Consider the following 17,447-nt stretch of genomic DNA (forward strand, 5'->3'; position numbering starts at 1 on the left):
GTCCCATTTGCCAAAACCCTTGGGGGCACTAATGAATAATACTCTGAAAGTACAAATCATTATTCTAACTGCATTAGGCTAATATCATAGCAACCTCCTATTTGGGTAAAATACTTGGATGTAGATAGTAAATTCTTAGATATGGGAAAACATTTTATTTAATTAGTGGGGCTTCGATTATCTCTGGACGTGTTCCATTAGTGTGCCTTGGTTATCTGGATATATTCATTATCAGGAGTTTGGCTTACAAGTCCATTTAGTGAGTTCCATCAAGGCATTTTTCTGCTTAACCCCTCATAGCCAAGTATCAGGGAGCTGGGTCCTAGTGGTTTTCAGTTTTCTTTGCATACACTTGTAGTTTGTCAGTGCAGTGAGAGCAGAGGAGAATTTCCCATACATGTGTGCCTCAGTCCACAGTTAGCAGGAGGTGGGAAATCAGGCAGAAATGCCTTCCAGAGCCAAGGGGGCCTCTTAGCATTTCCCTGGCAGCCTCATGCTTATCATCAGCTAGAACCCAGGCACTCATTAAGCTCTTGATGAAAAGCACCCTAAAGAAAATGCCAGCAAATTGTGCCACTGCGCTGGCAGGAAATTAAAACTGCTCAGAGCAAGTGGAGCCAAGAGAGCTGTTGAGATGAAAGGTAACATCAAGGGTGTGATCACTGACTCACACAGGCCTTCAGGATTCAAGATGTGGCTTTCTGCTTCACTAGGGAAAGCAGGAGACCCTCTCGGCTGTCAGTCACAGTCAGTCCAGCAGAGGGGCTGAGACAGGTGAGGAGGTGGGCTCTGTGAATTAACCTTTGTTGTACTTGGGTAAATGCTTGTGGTTTGGGTTGCTTTCCCCAAAGGAGCCTGTCCTAGGAAAAACAGAAATAAGAAAAAAACCTTGTTTTTGATTTGTTTTTCCTTGTCCCAGACACTTAAAGATCAAATTAAGTAAAAGAAAAACTCCGAAAGCACCACAGGTCCTGTTAAAGTAGGAGCAGACAGTGTGGATAGGAGCAGATAAAACCTTAGAACCTAAGAATCTAGCAAGGGGACAGATGAAGGGGTGTTTTAATTCCAGAGGAAATTCTTGGTGGTGGTGCTAATTTATCCTTAGGCTCAAATGGCCATTAGCGATGGGGAAGAAAGAAAAGCTGTACCAACATGCAAACAAAGCACACTGAGATTTGATTTTCATCACAACTAAAGGTAGTAGGCAGAGCAATGGCCCCCAAAGATGCCCAGGTCCTATTCCCTGGAACCTGTGAGTATGCTGCCTTACATGGCAAATAGCAAAGGGAATTAGGATTGCAGATGGAATTAAGGCTGATGACTAGCTGACTTTGAGAGAGAGAATATCCTGGATTTTCCAGGTGGGCCCAAGGTAATGATGGGGGTCCTTAAATATGGAAGCAGAAACAGAAGCCAGAGTGATACGATGTGAGAAGGACTCAGGCCAGCCATTGATGGCTTTGAAGATATAGAAAGGGGGCTGCAAGCCAAGAAATGTTGGTGGCCTCTAGAAGCTGGAAAAGGCAAGGAAACTGATGTTCCTCTAGGAGGAATGCAGCCCTACCAACACCTTGATTTTAGCACAGTGAGAACCGTGTTGGACTCTGACTTCCAGGACTATAAAATAACAAAGTTGAATTGGTTAGGCCGCTAGATTTGTGGTAATTAACAATGGCAGCAACAAAAATTGAATATATTGGTATTTAGAACATTTATCTGAAGTTCCAAAAACGAGTTTCCAAGTTCATTTACAATTCTTGAGGCAAAATAGTGAAGCAAGAAAACAGTGAAAAGATCCAAAAGGCATATTTATGTGTTAGAACTGTTAGGCATATTACATATATAATCTCACTTAGTCTTTACAACAGCCTTATGAAGATGTATCATCAGTTGTAATCTGTAAACAAGGATATGTTTGAAAAGTAAAGACAAACCATGTCCCTCAATTAATTAAAATCCTCTAGTAGCCCCCCATCTCATCTGCTTTAAAACACAAACTCCTTATCCTAACCTATAAAGCTATAAAGCTCCACATCAATAATATCAAAGTGTGGACTGCTGGTCAGCACCACCTGGGACTTTGTTAGAAAAGCAACTCTCAGGTCCCACTAAAGACCTTTCCAATCAGGATCCCTGAGAGTAGGGCTCAGGAATCTGTAGTTCAGCATGCACTCCAGGTGATTCTCATACGATAAAATTTGAGAAGCACTACCCCACATGATGTGCACTCACCGACTTCTCCAGCCAAGCCTGGTACCACTCATCCTTGCTTGCAATGCTCCAGCCACACTGGCCATCTTTCATTTTCTGAACATGTCATGCTTTCTCCCATTTGGGACTCTTTACATTCTCTTTTCCTTCTGACTAGTAGGCTCTTCCTTTAGAAATTTACCTGTTGGCTTATATCTTTCATGTTTTGAGGTTTCCCTGATTGTGAGCACATGAGAGTCCAAAGAAAAAGTATTGATGGGACTGGTTCCCCATTATTTCATCATAACCTGTGTCTATGATTTGAGAAAATCATAGATCTGCCAGTCATGAATAGAAAGCTATGGATGATAAGAAAATGGACACTACTTGTTAACTCTGTAGATTTCAGTTTTGCTACAAGTTTTAACAATCATAGTCACAATTCTTTTTTTTTTTTTTTTCTTGAGGAATTTGGACTTGGAATGTTACATTTGAAAAAGCTTTTAGTGCTGATAAACATCTTAATCATTTCATCTTATGATCCTGCATGCTCTATTAATTTTAATTCTTTTTTGAAGGGAGGATTTAATAAGCAGGCACAACTCACAGCATATACTCTATACATTAGCTAGGTGTATTCAAACCAGTGTTAACTATGAACCCTTCATGGTGGATAAGCACTTATACTTTTTCAGTTTCTAAATTTTGCCCTTTTTACAGTGAGTTCTGTTGCATTTCACAAGTTTCTTGGCAGGGTCTTTAAGGTTGATTTTGTTTTCTTCTTGTATAAATTAGCTACAGTAGATTATTTTCACAGTTAAAGCATAAGATAGTATCAAAGTGTAGTTCTATTGAAAATTGTTTCTACTCAGAGGAGCATTTAGCATTTTTATTTTTATATTTTATTTAGCATTTTCACAATTATAAGTCCCTAGTACAATTAACAAACTCCCCAATTTTGGTGGTGTTATGAAATAGAAATTTATTTTTCAGTCATGTAATAGTCCAGGGTGGGCATTTCTGGTCAGTGGATGGCTTTCTCCCCTCCTGTATGGCCTCAGAGCCCTCTGCATCCAGCCAGCAGGTAGGGAGAGAAGACTCACTTATTTCTTAAAGTCCAGGCCTGGAAGTGATTTCACTTTTGCTCATATTTACTTGATGGGAATTTGTCACAAGGCCACAATTGGCTGCAAGGGGGATACGGAGTTGTTGTCCCTGGGTGGGCAGCCATTCCCAGTAACAAAATCACTCTGTGAATGGGAACTACAAATATTGGTAGGCAGCCAGCTGTCTCCTGCCACAAAAACCTATGCAGATTATCTTAATGCCCTGTTATACTGCAGTTGCCAGCCAAATGTAATGCTCAATCACAGCAAATACATCTGTCCTTCCTGGTTACCAAATATGCTTCCACCCTTTTAATCGTGCTCTTATTATATACTCCCATAGCACTTGATATGTACTCATTTAGAAATTCTTATCATTTTTATTATTTGTTCAATTACACTAAACTTCCTGAGGGTAGGACCATAGTTGCCTTGTTCATTGCATCCCCCCATACCTAACATAGTACCTAAAATAGCACATCACATATATCAGTCTTTTTTTTTGTTAATTGAAGTGTACTTGACTTACAATATTATATTAGTTTCAGGTGTACAACTTAGTGATTCAATACTGTTATACATTACAAAATGAGAGTAGAGTTTGAATGAATGAATGAAAGCACTAAATTCCTATTGCAATGTATTACCTCTTAAGATTAATCTTGTTTCAAGCTACCTTGGTTATTTTTCAATTAGGTGGTGAGCTGAATAAATCAAACAAGAATTAAGACCCTTTGTCCTTCTTTGTCTTTTCATAAAGGACATGATGCAATTGTCACACTCCTGAAACATTATAAGAGACCTCAGGATGAATTGCCCTGTAATGAATATTCTCAGCCTGGAGGAGGTACCCCCTTTCTTATTAAATTTTCATTGTTAGTGCAATATTGTACCTAAAGGTAAACCTGTGTTTCTATTACCAACATTCTGGGGTTAGAGATGAAGGCATGTCAGATCAGCTTTATTTTAAGAAGATTTACATCTGGGTGAGGCTGAAAATAAAGAAGCCCCCACTTAGGCTACTTTCTAACTCAACAATCTGCAGTTCCTCCAAGTTTTACATTCCCTGGACTGGATGTTTATGAGGCTGGTGCATGACTGGGAAGGCCTGGGTAAGCTGAGAGCAGTCATTTTCCATTTCAATAATCTATTAAGACAGGACAGAGAATACTCATATGCAGACACAAATTAAATCCACTGGAGTCTGCTAGACCTTGGATTTTTATTTTTAATCATTTTATGTACCCTCTAAATAAACACTTGCTGTACAGTTTCAGTATCTAGAGAAAAGCCTAGACTTAAGTTAGAGTCTCACTTGGTGTTCTTAGCAAATTTCTTTTGTCATGTGCTACTTTTTATAGTGTTTAGCTTTTATGGAAAAAAATATTTGCTACCTTTAACTCTATAATTTGATTTCTAGATGGCTCCTATGTGTCTGTTCCATCCCCTTTGGGGAAGATTAAAAGCATGACGAAAGGTATTTTAATATGGGACAGTTGTTATATTTTATTACTAACAGTAACTATTGCCTCAAATATGATAACTTTCTATTTTGTTTTATATATTACAAATGACTATTTTGCAAGCATAAACAATATTATTAACAGACCGTTCTTTCCATAATTAACCTCATCTGCTATGTTATTTTGCATATGTCCTCCTAGTTCATAAAGGTATAATGGTGAAAATTCCATATGAATATTAAAAGAAGATCAAATTCACATAGACATTTGTATTTTTAATGAAATATAAATTATAAATATTAATATCTTTAAGGAGAACTGGGAAAAGGTTTGTCATAGGGAAAAAAAATTGAAAAATAAATTACTTTTCAAAAGATCCCAAATAAGTAATACTTTGGGAACTCTTTTGAATGTATGCTATACACAGAAATTAATACCATTGAATCAGGAAAGTAAAAAATATTCAACTGTAAATTTATATTTATTTAGAATTTGAAGTTTTTAAAAATTATTTTTGGTTTTGAATGTTTCTTCTGAATAATTCATATGCTTATTTCCTAATTGCCATCTCTTGAAGGTTTAGTTTATGGATATTTGACTAAGCTTTTTGTGACAGGTTGCAGGGATTGACCAGATAAGACTCTTTATATCATGATGTGATATGGATTGTACTCCAGAGTTGCCACATCATACAGACAAGCTAGTGGCTGACCAAATCAGGAATAAACCCTTAGCTCTGATAACAAAGTTCCGGTAACAGAGACAGAGAACTAACCGGCTTTTAATGTAGGGGAATAGGCATCATTTGTGATAAGGTTTTAGTATCTCTAAGTACTCAATTACAGTTGGAAAATTAAATGTTACTAGGGTATGATGTTTTTGGTTAAGTATACATGTGCATGTATGTGTAAGCATCCAAATGTGTGCTTTTTATCTTAAAAAATAAAATAATAATTCCTGTTTGCAGAGAAGGCAGATGTTCTCCTTCTAAGGGCTGGATTGCCTTCACATTTCCATCTTCAGCTCTCAGAAATTGAGTTCCATGAGATTATCGGCTCAGGTAACCTAAGAAAATACTAGTCTGTTTTAGTTTAATGAGTTTAGTTTAATGATTTCAGTTTGATAATATGTGTTTACTTGTTTCTCTTAAACAATTTTAGGTTCTTTTGGGAAAGTGTATAAAGGACGATGCAGAAATAAAATAGTGGCTATAAAGCGGTAAGCAAGCAAATGAGAAACTTTAGCATCCAAGTAGAGCAGTAAACTGAGAAGCATATGCATGGGTAGCCCCTTGTTTTGATTCATGTGTTGACTGAAGACTTCTTGTTGCTGTCATTTCCAGTTATCGAGCCAACACCTACTGCTCCAAGTCAGATGTGGATATGTTTTGCCGAGAGGTGTCCATTCTCTGCCGGCTCAATCATCCTTGTGTCATTCAGTTTGTGGGTGCTTGCTTGAATGATCCCAGCCAGTTTGCCATCGTCACTCAGTACATATCAGGGGGTTCTCTATTCTCCCTCCTTCATGAACAGAAGAGGTATGGTCTCTGACTTATCATTTTACATGTCATTGGAATTACAGTTGCAACACCTCATATGCTTTCTGCTTAGGTGAGCTTTTACCTTCTGATATCTCTGAGCGCTAGGAAATGTGACATTTTAAAGATGGCAATAATTTATGCCCAATAATTGTGTTTTAATGACTAGAAAGATTTCTGTACTTTCTTAACAGGAATTCAGTTTAAGATAACAAATTCAAGGAATTTAAATTAGTAACTGAAGCTTATAATAATTAGGTTAAATTTGACCTACCAGTAAAGCAGATATGTCTAAGATCAGAAGAAAATAATGACCAGGGGTCACAGTATTTATTTTTTTAAGTTTTAAGAAAGAATAGTCTTGCACAAGTCTAATTTGAATTTACTTCCGAGATCTATGCATATGATAATTAGAATGTGGTTTTTACTCAGTGATTAGATTCCATTTTTATGTTATTACAAAGAAATTAAATATAAAATTACAAAGATTATAAAATCAAGTTGACTGTTTAAATAAGAGGGACTGGTATCTGAATTGATCTATAATTAAGCATTATCAGATGTAGAAAAGCTATTTTTCCAAATTTGTTGAATTTTTAGCTTAATGTTCAATCAAGCAAAAAAGGCTGAAATTATACAGAATAACAAATCACACACACTACTGATTTCTTTTAGAAAGGTATGGTATTGGCTTTGACCATTTCATCCTCATTAAATCTATTTTTAAATTCTAGGATTCTTGACTTGCAGTCTAAATTAATTATTGCTGTAGATGTTGCCAAAGGTATGGAGTACCTTCACAACTTGACACAGCCAATTATACACCGTGACTTAAACAGGTATTTTTTCCCTCTAAATAATGAACTTGGAATTGTGTAACTTACTAGGAGTCTAAGACAGATTTCAGTGAAGATACATTTTAGATTTATTGCAGAACACGGTTTTCTACTCTGTGGGTAAGGGGACAGGCTACCATAAGCCTAGCGGATAGAAAGGTTTGTCATTGTCTTTTACAGAAATAGAAAGCTGTATAAACTGCCTCTCAGGGACCTTTAAAATCTGTGAAAAATATGCAGAAAGACTATGACATCTGTAAGATTCACCAGCTGGCTAGTTCTCAGGCCAGTAAAGTCAGATCAGGGATTGCGATCAATGACCATTATAGAATGTCATGTCTCATACAAAGTCAGGTATTATAGTAGGACCTGTTATAAAATTATCTGAAATGCTACTTTTGTGCTAACATTTTGTTATTTTCCTTATAATTATAAACTCAGCCAAAACACAGCAGCTCATTTACCTGGTTATCATGTGAAGATGTTTTCATGTGGAATGGAGACTTGAAACAAATACAGAACTAGAATGTTTTGGTGGTGGAACCCCAAGGTTTTCTTTTTTTTTTTTAAATAGTGAACACTTTCTCTAAGTGAAGTCTTAGAGAAAGGCCGATACACAAAAAGAGCAGCTTTAGTTGAAGGCAGAGTATACAGTGGAAAATTCTGTTCATTTACCATTTCCCACTGCCAAAGAGGGAGATCCTTGGGCCATCTCTCTGGAATCTCAAAGGTGCTAAGGAGAATATCTGGAAAACCACCAATCTGATAAACCACTGGTTTATGAAATAAGCTGGATTATTCAAAATCAATAACTTTCATTTCATGGTTGCCAGTAAGGTTCAAGTAGATCCCATATATGATCCTTTATACAAAGCCCACAGTTCTAAAACTGCTAAGTATTCATTAATTTCTCCAGTCATTTGTTCAGTAACTATTTGGGTAGCTGCTATGTTCAAAGCCTTTATACTTGGCACAGTAGAGCCAAGTGAAACTTCCATAGACTCCATTCTCAAGGAGCTTTGCTACTCTAGTAGAGGAGAAAAATACCTAAATATGCTGTAAGTGTAAAAATAACAAGTTCTCTTAAGGAAATAGTGAAATATTTTCTATAAAATTTCAGAAAGAAGAATATTAATTACTTCTGAGAAATTTAGAACAACTTTATGGAATAGGTGACCTTTGGGCTTGGCCATAAAAGATGGTTAGAATTTGGAAGAATATCCTAAGCTTAGGGAAGACATAAAAAAAAAAAAAGAGAGAGATTAGAAAGTTAAAGGCATGTATAGGAGCACTGAATAGTTTCCTTCAGTAGATGAAATGTATAAATGTAGGTAGTGTATTTAATGTGTGAAGAGGACTCTTGGGAAAGAAAAATAAACTGAAACAAGAGCACAGAAATTAGTGAATGCTAGAGTAAGGTAGTTTAGACCTTGTTCTGTAAGCAAGAAGGAGGCACTGAGGATGTTAGAGCAAGGAGTCACAAATTTGGGACTGTAGTATGGAAAGATTAATTCAGCATCTTTATTATAGATCAACTTGAAGGGAAATGAGTGAAGCAGTTGTTGCAATGACCTAGATAAGTAATGAAAAGCAGAAGTTCACTAATGGCAGAGGAAATGAAAGGAAGAGACAGATAGGAGAGATAAAATAAATTAGATATGAAGAGTGGTTGAATCTTAGATATTGGAAGTAAACATATAGGACTCAGTCTATTTATAATTGTTTACTAGTTTTCAAATAAAATTTATTTCTTCCCTGTTATTTTCTTTACCTCTCTTTTAAAAATATTTATGTTAATAAACATATTTTTTCTTTGGGTTTCAGTAACAATGTTCAGGAAACAGATTTAGGTGATAAATTAGCATAATTCAAACTGGTGATTTATGAGTTTTAAGAGTATTGTTTCATTATCCCAACTATCTTTGCATGTGTCATTGAAACAAATGTGCTCACTGAAAATTTTCTCTTGCTGCAACGCTTCACTTGTGGGGCAACTGAAAATGTGTTCTCTTGCCCTGTGAATAAGTGTAAGTTGTTGCCACCAGGTTATAAAGCAGGACCAAAAATATAAATGTTGTTGATTAAAAGTGAAAATAGAACATGTATTATGTAACAGATATAAGTTTATATTTACCAATTTTTCTGTCTCTAATCTAACCTAAATACTTAAATTGTGCCAAAAAGTCTTCAAGTCTTATGAAACACTATTTCATGGGTGCCTTCAATATAATAGAGTACCAAATTCTTGTATTTATTATTTGTGGACTATTTTCTATTACTCTTTAATCTGGTAGCAATAAAACATTAAGTTTTTCAGTTTAATGCAAATGTAGCATGTGTACTGCCCAAAAGAGTCTAAGTCCTTCTCCTCAGGGTTTATTACTACAATGTGGTTAGGGACATAAAACATATGCCCAGGAAGCAAATTAATTGCCATTTAAGGTGGAAAATGATTAAGGGCCAAAATGATTAATCAGCAATTTTCAAAAGATTTTGAGTAAATTAAAGATCAAGGTAGAATGGAAAGCTTCCTGGAGGATGTAGAGCTAAAACTAGACTTTGAAGGATAGGTATGTATCTTTCCTCAGTCTTTTCATAGCATACTAATCCTTGTATTTGCACAATGCTTACAAAGTCCTTCTCATTGAAAGAGGTAGAGGGAAAGATGTATGTAATAGAGTGAGGAACTCAGGCATTACATTTGTATTGAAATGACTTGTTTCCATGTTTCTCTCCCCAACTTTTCTGGGCAGGTCAGGGCCTCAGGAAGAGCAATCCTGTGCTCTTCGTCTCAGATTTCCAAAACTAAACATAGTGTCTTACACAGAGGTGTTCAGTCAATGCATTTTTAACTGAACCAAATTCTTGAGACATTTCGATGAATGTCATTTCAGAAAGCAATGGCCTAGTTGGTACAAGTATGACCCCTTGTAGATAGAGTCTGACTAACTTGCCCAATACCTTTTACAGTTCTAAAAGAAAGAAGTTGTTTGAGCTTACAAATCAGCCCACAGAGAGGGGACACTTCTATCTTTGGTTTTGTGGTTGTTAATTTATTTGAGTGAAAGGAAAACACTTTGCCTTTTCCCTTATAAGTTTCTTACCATATAAATCAAGGAATGCTTTAGGAAGTGGTTCTTTCCGATGATGATGATGAGAATTTATTCAGTGTTTACAATGTGAAAAACCTCTTCTAAGCCCTTGTTATGTATGCTTTCATTTAATTTCACAGCAATCCTATAATACAGTTATTATTATGTCCATTTTACTGTAAGGAAACTGACTAAAGATATTAAGCCCACAGCCACATGCTTATAGCTATATTATGCTGATGCAACCACAACAGCGAAACCAAGTCAGTACAGAGAGATAGGAGGAGGCTGGGTGATATTGGATGAGCATTGGCCACATTGATCAACCTTGCTCTTTGTACTTCAGTCCTATAGGCACAATTCCTGTGACCCAAACCATTTCTCATACCATCTCCTTGTACTTCTGTGTTTCTGCTTTATTTCTTCTTCTACACCCCATGTTCTGCTAGTATGGAGCAGAAGTTGCATATGAGGCATACGGATATGTCTTCTTTGGCCCATAATGTTTAAATATTTTTAAATGTGTAGCTTTAGGCAGGAAGGTACTTTTCAATTTGTCATAGACCCCACCACCTACCAACTTACCAGTTTATACCTGGTCCAATTTATATGCTCATTTTGTGGCATTGGAGCTTACAAAACATGGTTTACAGCTAAACATTTTAATGTTTTTTACTTAATATTAGCAGCTATCTTTGTTTTCTTGGTAAAGTCCATATTCCAAATTTTTTGATGTTGAAACCAAACATCACTGCAAACATCAAATAAATGGTCTTTTCTGTATTTAAGTAAATAATATAACAACACTGTAATCAATGAAACAGTGATGTTTCCAACAGAGTGGCCATGGCACTCCCAAGAGAGATATATATGAAAGCATCCTGTAAAGTGTGAAGCACTATAGAAATGACAGTTGTTATTGTGATTAATCCCTCACTTGTTCCTTTATAGATCAAGAATGTACATGGAAAAACACTCCACAATATTCTCATCCATACAGATATTTATTTTTATATAACACAGCTAATTAATTGGGGGTCTAGGTCTAGATCTGAGGGCTGTTTTTGAGTGTCAGCTTATTCGAGTGACTATAAAGGAAAATAATTAGTGATAATTTAAAAACAGCCAACTTGCTGATGACAAATGACAGATAATTTTAAATGACAATGCTAGTAAAGGCTAAAAGAATTTTAATTTTGAAGGTGGATTTAACTAAGTTAGTGAAGATTTCAGAAGGTACTAAAGAAAAAATTGATTAAAAATTTTAATAATTCTTTTAAGTTGATGTATGTGTTTGCCTTTCAGTTGAATACAAAATATAAAAATCCTTCATTTTTTTAAAAAACAGCAATCAAGTACAAATCAACAAATTATTAATTGTTTTTCTGTTACCTATTAGGTACAATTGTATTCCTTGATTCACATAGATTATAGAGTTCGCTCTCAGCAATTCCTTTCGCTTGTGACTTTTTAATAAGTGATTATACAGAAGGAATTTAGCATTCACTGAAAAATACCATCTTGCAAAGAATTCTGAATACTTGAGTGCAGGCCAATTAATTGATTACATTGCAATATTTATAGTAAGTCTTAAAAGAGAACCCTTGAAACTCATGAAATTCTTCACAACTCTACTTTTGTAAATCTCTAGTATAAAAACAGTCACAAGTGGCATTTTTAATTTTGTCAATTTTTTTCACTCATTTCCACTTTAAAATTAAGTGAATTAATTAATTAATATAAGATATTTGAATGGTTGATATGAGCCAGTCTGTGCTATGCTTGGAGGAACAGCTGAGGATGACAGACCGTAGCCCCTTTCCAGCAGAGCTTAGAGCCTAAGTATTATTCCCCAGTCATAAGAATCACCTGGGGGCCCTCATTTAAAAAAAAAAAATCAAAAAACTCCTTCCTAAAAGGCACAGATTAAGAATGTCCTAAATTGTACCTGAGACTCTATATTTTTAAACAAGATTACCAGCTAATTCTTATAATCAAGCAAGGAGAGAAAACATTGTTCTAGTTGGAGTGGTTCTCACATTTGGCTACACATTAGAATCTCTAGGAAAACTTTAAGAAAACCCTGATGCTACTTAAATCAGAATCTCAGAGTTGGGGTCCAGGTGTCGTATTTTTAGAGAGCAATACAGGTGATTCCAATATACAGGCAGCACTGAGAACTACCTTCTAGTCTAATACCAATTACTCCTCTTAACGATTTGCTATACAATCTCATCCTTCTCTTCTTCCAGGGTGGAGTGGGAATATTGGGAAATCAAGTCACAATGTAATTCCAAATGTTTTGTAAGTCATTGCCCTAAATACAATATAATCATTCATTCATTCATTCAATAACTAATGCAAAAGACAGATCCACATGCTCATGATACCTATGGCACAGAGTAGGTTCCAAGATCCAGCAGTTTCCATGGGAGTTGTGCTATGTATACTAAAGCATTCTTGAGCACCTAATTTATAATTCATACTTAATATTAGAAAAGTTCCCAGGAGTGTAGAATCTTCATAAGCAGCCAAACAGAAGTAAAAGTTTCAATATTAGACAACTGAAGTGCACACAGTTCATACGAGTATTCAAGGCTATAAAACCCTGGAAGAATATAGACTTATGTATAGTAAATCAATACACACATATATAGAGAAAGACTCACATAAATATATATGAATATTATACATCAATGCACATATAAGCATGCACATTTTCATGTTTTTGTAATGCTTCCATTCTTTCTCATCTGCAGTTCTGAAGAAATTAAGCCCTATGGAAAATGATTTGAGAGATATTTTTCTCAATTCTCCCAAGGATGAGACCTAGCTGTTACCATTTGGGATTCATAGAGAAGTTAATTCATTACATACAAGGGATGTCTTAGGGCTTAGGGGCTGAGGGCTTAAGGGGTGCCTAATTATAAAATGTCTATATCCAAAATTATAAGGTGACTTCAGATTTTCAAAATTAAAAAAAAAGTTAAGTAATCAATTTCAATCTGTGTCAATTTCATTACTACTATGAGTAATGAGGGGAAAAAACCTAAGCTATACAGCTTTCCAAGATGAAATTTGGATTTGTTTAGCTAAGGTATCTGCTGCAATAACAGACCTCAAAATGTATAATGGTTCAAAAATAATAGAAGTTTGTGTCTTGATTGTGTGAATTAACAGGTTGTTGTGGTGGTCCCTTACCCATGAAGTTATTCAAGACCCATTTTCAGCATGTTGCATCTAGGGTCTCCTTGGGGATCATCTCTATTCAAGTGAGCATGAATGGGACAAGAATATGTGAAACGTGCATGAAATGCTTTGTGGGCCAGGCATTAGAGTGGCATATGTCACTTTCAGTCACATCTCATTGGCTAGAGCTCAAATAGCCATGCCTGACTGCAAGGAGTACTGGGAAATGTAGTCCAGCTGTGTGCCCAGAAGAGAAAATGAGTTTTTGTAGGCAGCCTGAAGTCTGGGTTATATTCACCTTATTTGCACTAGTGACAATAGGTACTAGGGTTTAGGTAGAAGGGTGATCTAGATTTGCCTGAATTACTTGCACAAACATAATGTCAACTGCATACTAAATATTTTTAGTTTATAAGCACATTTTCACAATGTATAAACTAATACCACTAATTGGGAGATGTGGTGAAAACTACTCAGTAAAGCATATTATATATAAATTAATTTTGAAATAATTCTCATTCACTTTTTTTGTTACATTAAAAACATGAGAATACCTTTGGGAATGTGGGGACATGTGTCCCTGAACCTAAACATGGTTCAAGAGTAAAAAACATGTACTGTAATAAGATATAATAGTATGAAATAGGCTATATAAATTCAAAAACATCTCACAGTTCCATTTGCTCTAGGTCAATGAAAACACATATTTTTCTTTAAAAGTGAAAATTAAAACACAGACTCTGATCACTCTGCTCATAGAACCTTATTATACCATATCCATCTGAAAGGGTTCCTCAGACATTTAGTTCTACAAATTAATCCTAGTTGCAAGGCTTCCCTGGTGGCGCAGTGGTTAAGAATCTGCCTGCCAATGCAGGGGACACGTTCGATCCCTGGTCCGGGAAGATCCCACATGCCGCAGAGCAACTAAGCCCGTGCGCCACAACTACTGAGCCCGTATGCCACAACTACTGAAGGCTGCGTGCCTAGAGCCCGTGCTCCACAACAAGAGAAACCCACGTACTGCAAGGAAGAGTAGTCCCCGCTTGCTGCAACTAGAGAAAGCCTGTGCACGGCAACGAAGACCCAACACAGTCAAAAATAAAGTTAATTAATTTAAAAAAAAAATCCTATTTGCAAGCTTCACTCAGGTGTTGATATTCAGTCACATTTTCCATTCCCATTTCTGACATGATTAAAGTCAGTCTGTCTGTCTGTCCTCGGCTCCCTGAACCTCCAGATGAATCAGACAGTTTCTTCTGACTCTCAAGTTCCTACCTATTATTTAAATAGAAATTCACTGTCCAGCTCATCCTCCTCTTCTCTGATAGTAGATCCAACCCTGCCCTCTAACCTGATTCCCACAGTTCCCAGAGGGCCAGATGTGTCCCAAACATTCTCAGCACATTTCAATTTGGTTCCTCATCCTGAGCCAAAATAGCCAAATAGTCCCCCTTCCTTACTCTATCCTATAACGTCCCTTAGTCCTGAGTTGTGCTTTCTTTATACTCCTGTGGAAATAGCTAAATTTTCCTCCCAGGCCCAGTTAAAATGTTCTTCGTCTCTCAGCTGCCTCCATTAGAATGTCTGGTTTAATTTTGGCTGCAACCACCAATTCTAAAAATAGTGCTCGTACTTAACACCTCATTAAGTAAATTCCCTTAGACACATACTCCCTTTAAATTAAAACAGGTATATTGAAATCAGAGGAAAGCTCCTTCATTCTGCCCACACTATCATAATGACCGAGTCAAACCTGCCATCTTTCGCTGAAACTTCCATCAGAATCTTTGCCTCAATCCTCCCAGTTAGACACATCCCTGAATCTCACATCTTAGAGGTGGATTCTAAGCCACCCTATGCCATTTGACACCATACACAAGATTATGTGTGTGTACAAAATAAATGTATCTGTGTGTAAAGAGAGCATAGAAAGTCAGAGTTTGGCCAAAACCAGGAATTCTGTGATACCAAAATTCACTTTTGATTTGACATAAAAATGCTACTAGTCCGCACTGGAACCTGGCCTTAGACTTTCTTACACCCATGTTTTTTGTGGTGAAGTGGTTCAGTCTGCTGCCTCTTTCTTCAGTACAACATGGCCATACCCTGGGAATTCCCAAAGCCAGAGACAGGAGTGCTTTCCCTGTGGCAGGGTTACCTTCTGTCACCCCAGGTTGGAGCTTGGAGGAGAAGGGATGCACCTTTTGACCTGCCAAAACCTTTCCAGTGCTTCCCTATGACTGGCAGTGAACTTGCTGGCCTGCAATTTTCTAGTGTTGCTGGTTCCTCACATTGCCATTTTCCATCCTTTGGGGATACGGCCTGTATGGAGTCAGCTTTTGAAAATGTCAACAAAGGCTTTTCTCTGTTCGGTCTTGTTTCTTCTCGGCTCTCATTTCCTGGGAGGCACTGTGAGTGCCCCTCTTGGCACCATGTCAATTTCCTAAGCAGCTAACCTTTCAATAATGATATTAATGCCACCTTGTGGTTATCTGCACATTTCTCAGTTCATCATTTTCAATCTTTGCTTGCTGAGATTCATTTATGTTGTTATGTTCTTCAGATCTTGGAGTTTATAATAGAGAGCAGCCTGACTCGGAGCCCAGAGCCAGAATTGCTAGCTAATAAATGAGGAACAATCTTAATAGGTAGATATTTTTCCATTGATTGAATTTCAATAGCTCTACCTTTAATTTGGCCTAGAAAAAGAGATGCAGAGAAGTATAAATTTTCTTGCCTTGCTTAATATTTTCTGTCTCAAAATCCTCCTTGTCAGCCTTGTGAGGAAGCAACTCTTCCAACAATGTTAGTCTTTTGACTTGCAGCATGAACAGTTCCGGGAATCTGTGTTGGTGTGGGTTACCACCCTATTCGAAGGTCACAGGATGAACCAATTGAGATTGCAGGCTATGGAACCAGACCATGCGAGTTCAAATACCAGCTGTGTTACAGCTTACCTTGGGCCATTTGTTTAAATACCAGTTTCCTAATTTGCACAATGGCAATAATAATACTTACCTTATTGGGTTTAAATGAGAAAATGCATTAGATATTATTGTCATTATTTTTCTTAAGGAATATTTTCACTACTTAATATTCTTGAATGCCCGTTTCTTTACTGAATTAAATATTTCTAAGGACCTGTCTCCCCTTTTGATTGTAGTACCACAAACTTTGTTTATAATATCTCAGATGGCTAGTTTCTTCTTGTCATGAAGATGTAAGAGCTAACTGGATTGTTTGACTGAAGATCATATATATATATATAAAAAGATGCGCCAGGGAATTCTAATCCTGTATTACTTTCTTCACTGAGAACTCTCCATCCCATCATGGTTCAAACTTGCAACAGGGATTCAGTTTGACACTCCCTTTGGGTTGATGCAGATCTAGAACAGAATTTGGGTAAAAACATAGCTGAGGGTTGACAGGGTTATTTGACTATTCAAGATCCTTCTCAGTGATTGTTCTTCCTAGGGCTCATTCACAAAATTTAATCATACAATTTAAACATCTGCCATTCAATCATTCAACAGTCATTTGTTGGGAACACAATGGCAGAGAAGGGGAAGCATCATCAAAGGAACACAGCAGAGTTCATGCCAGGAAAAACTGTCAAGTAGGAGAAGCCCTAGTTTTGCAGAGGATGTATGGAGCATCTATGTAGTTAGGCATCTTTCCTTCCCTATGCCCAGTTAGCTCACTGGGCTACTCAACTGGGATATTGTCCTTCTCACTCTAAGGAGCAGGGATGTTTTCAAAGTTAACACTGAGAAGGTTGCCCCCTGCTCTTCTTTCAATAGTCAAAGAAAAGAAAGAATTCATCCCTTCACACCCTCTTGATTCCCAAAAGACAGTCATTTTTCTCATTTCTATTTCTGTTCTCATGTGTCACTGTTGTTATGTCACTTGACTTCTTTCTGCCTCACGTTCCTCATTTGCAAATGGAGATAATGGTGTCTATGTCTACCTTCACAGAGATATCCTTGCAGTTAATAGGGGGTGTCAGGGCAAATGTACATGGAGCATGT

The 17,447-nt window shown here is 36.7% G+C and overlaps 1 protein-coding gene across 1 annotated transcript in view; it reads left to right on the forward strand.

Annotated features, from left to right (window-relative positions):
* TNNI3K (TNNI3 interacting kinase) overlaps positions 1-17,447 on the forward strand; it is a gene marked incomplete at its 3' end in the record, with an annotated part of 277,657 nt that overhangs the window by 108,257 nt on the left and 151,953 nt on the right. The window contains exons 12-17 of the mRNA XM_082614605.1: positions 4,057-4,143; positions 4,717-4,773; positions 5,727-5,819; positions 5,920-5,977; positions 6,102-6,296; positions 7,031-7,135. Of these exons, the coding sequence (XP_082470731.1) occupies positions 4,057-4,143; positions 4,717-4,773; positions 5,727-5,819; positions 5,920-5,977; positions 6,102-6,296; positions 7,031-7,135 (595 nt within the window). The remainder of the gene's footprint in view (positions 1-4,056; positions 4,144-4,716; positions 4,774-5,726; positions 5,820-5,919; positions 5,978-6,101; positions 6,297-7,030; positions 7,136-17,447) is intronic.

Source organism: Mesoplodon mirus, assembly GCF_964341445.2.
Source record: "Mesoplodon mirus genome assembly, chromosome: 3".
Lineage (NCBI taxonomy): Eukaryota > Metazoa > Chordata > Mammalia > Artiodactyla > Ziphiidae > Mesoplodon > Mesoplodon mirus.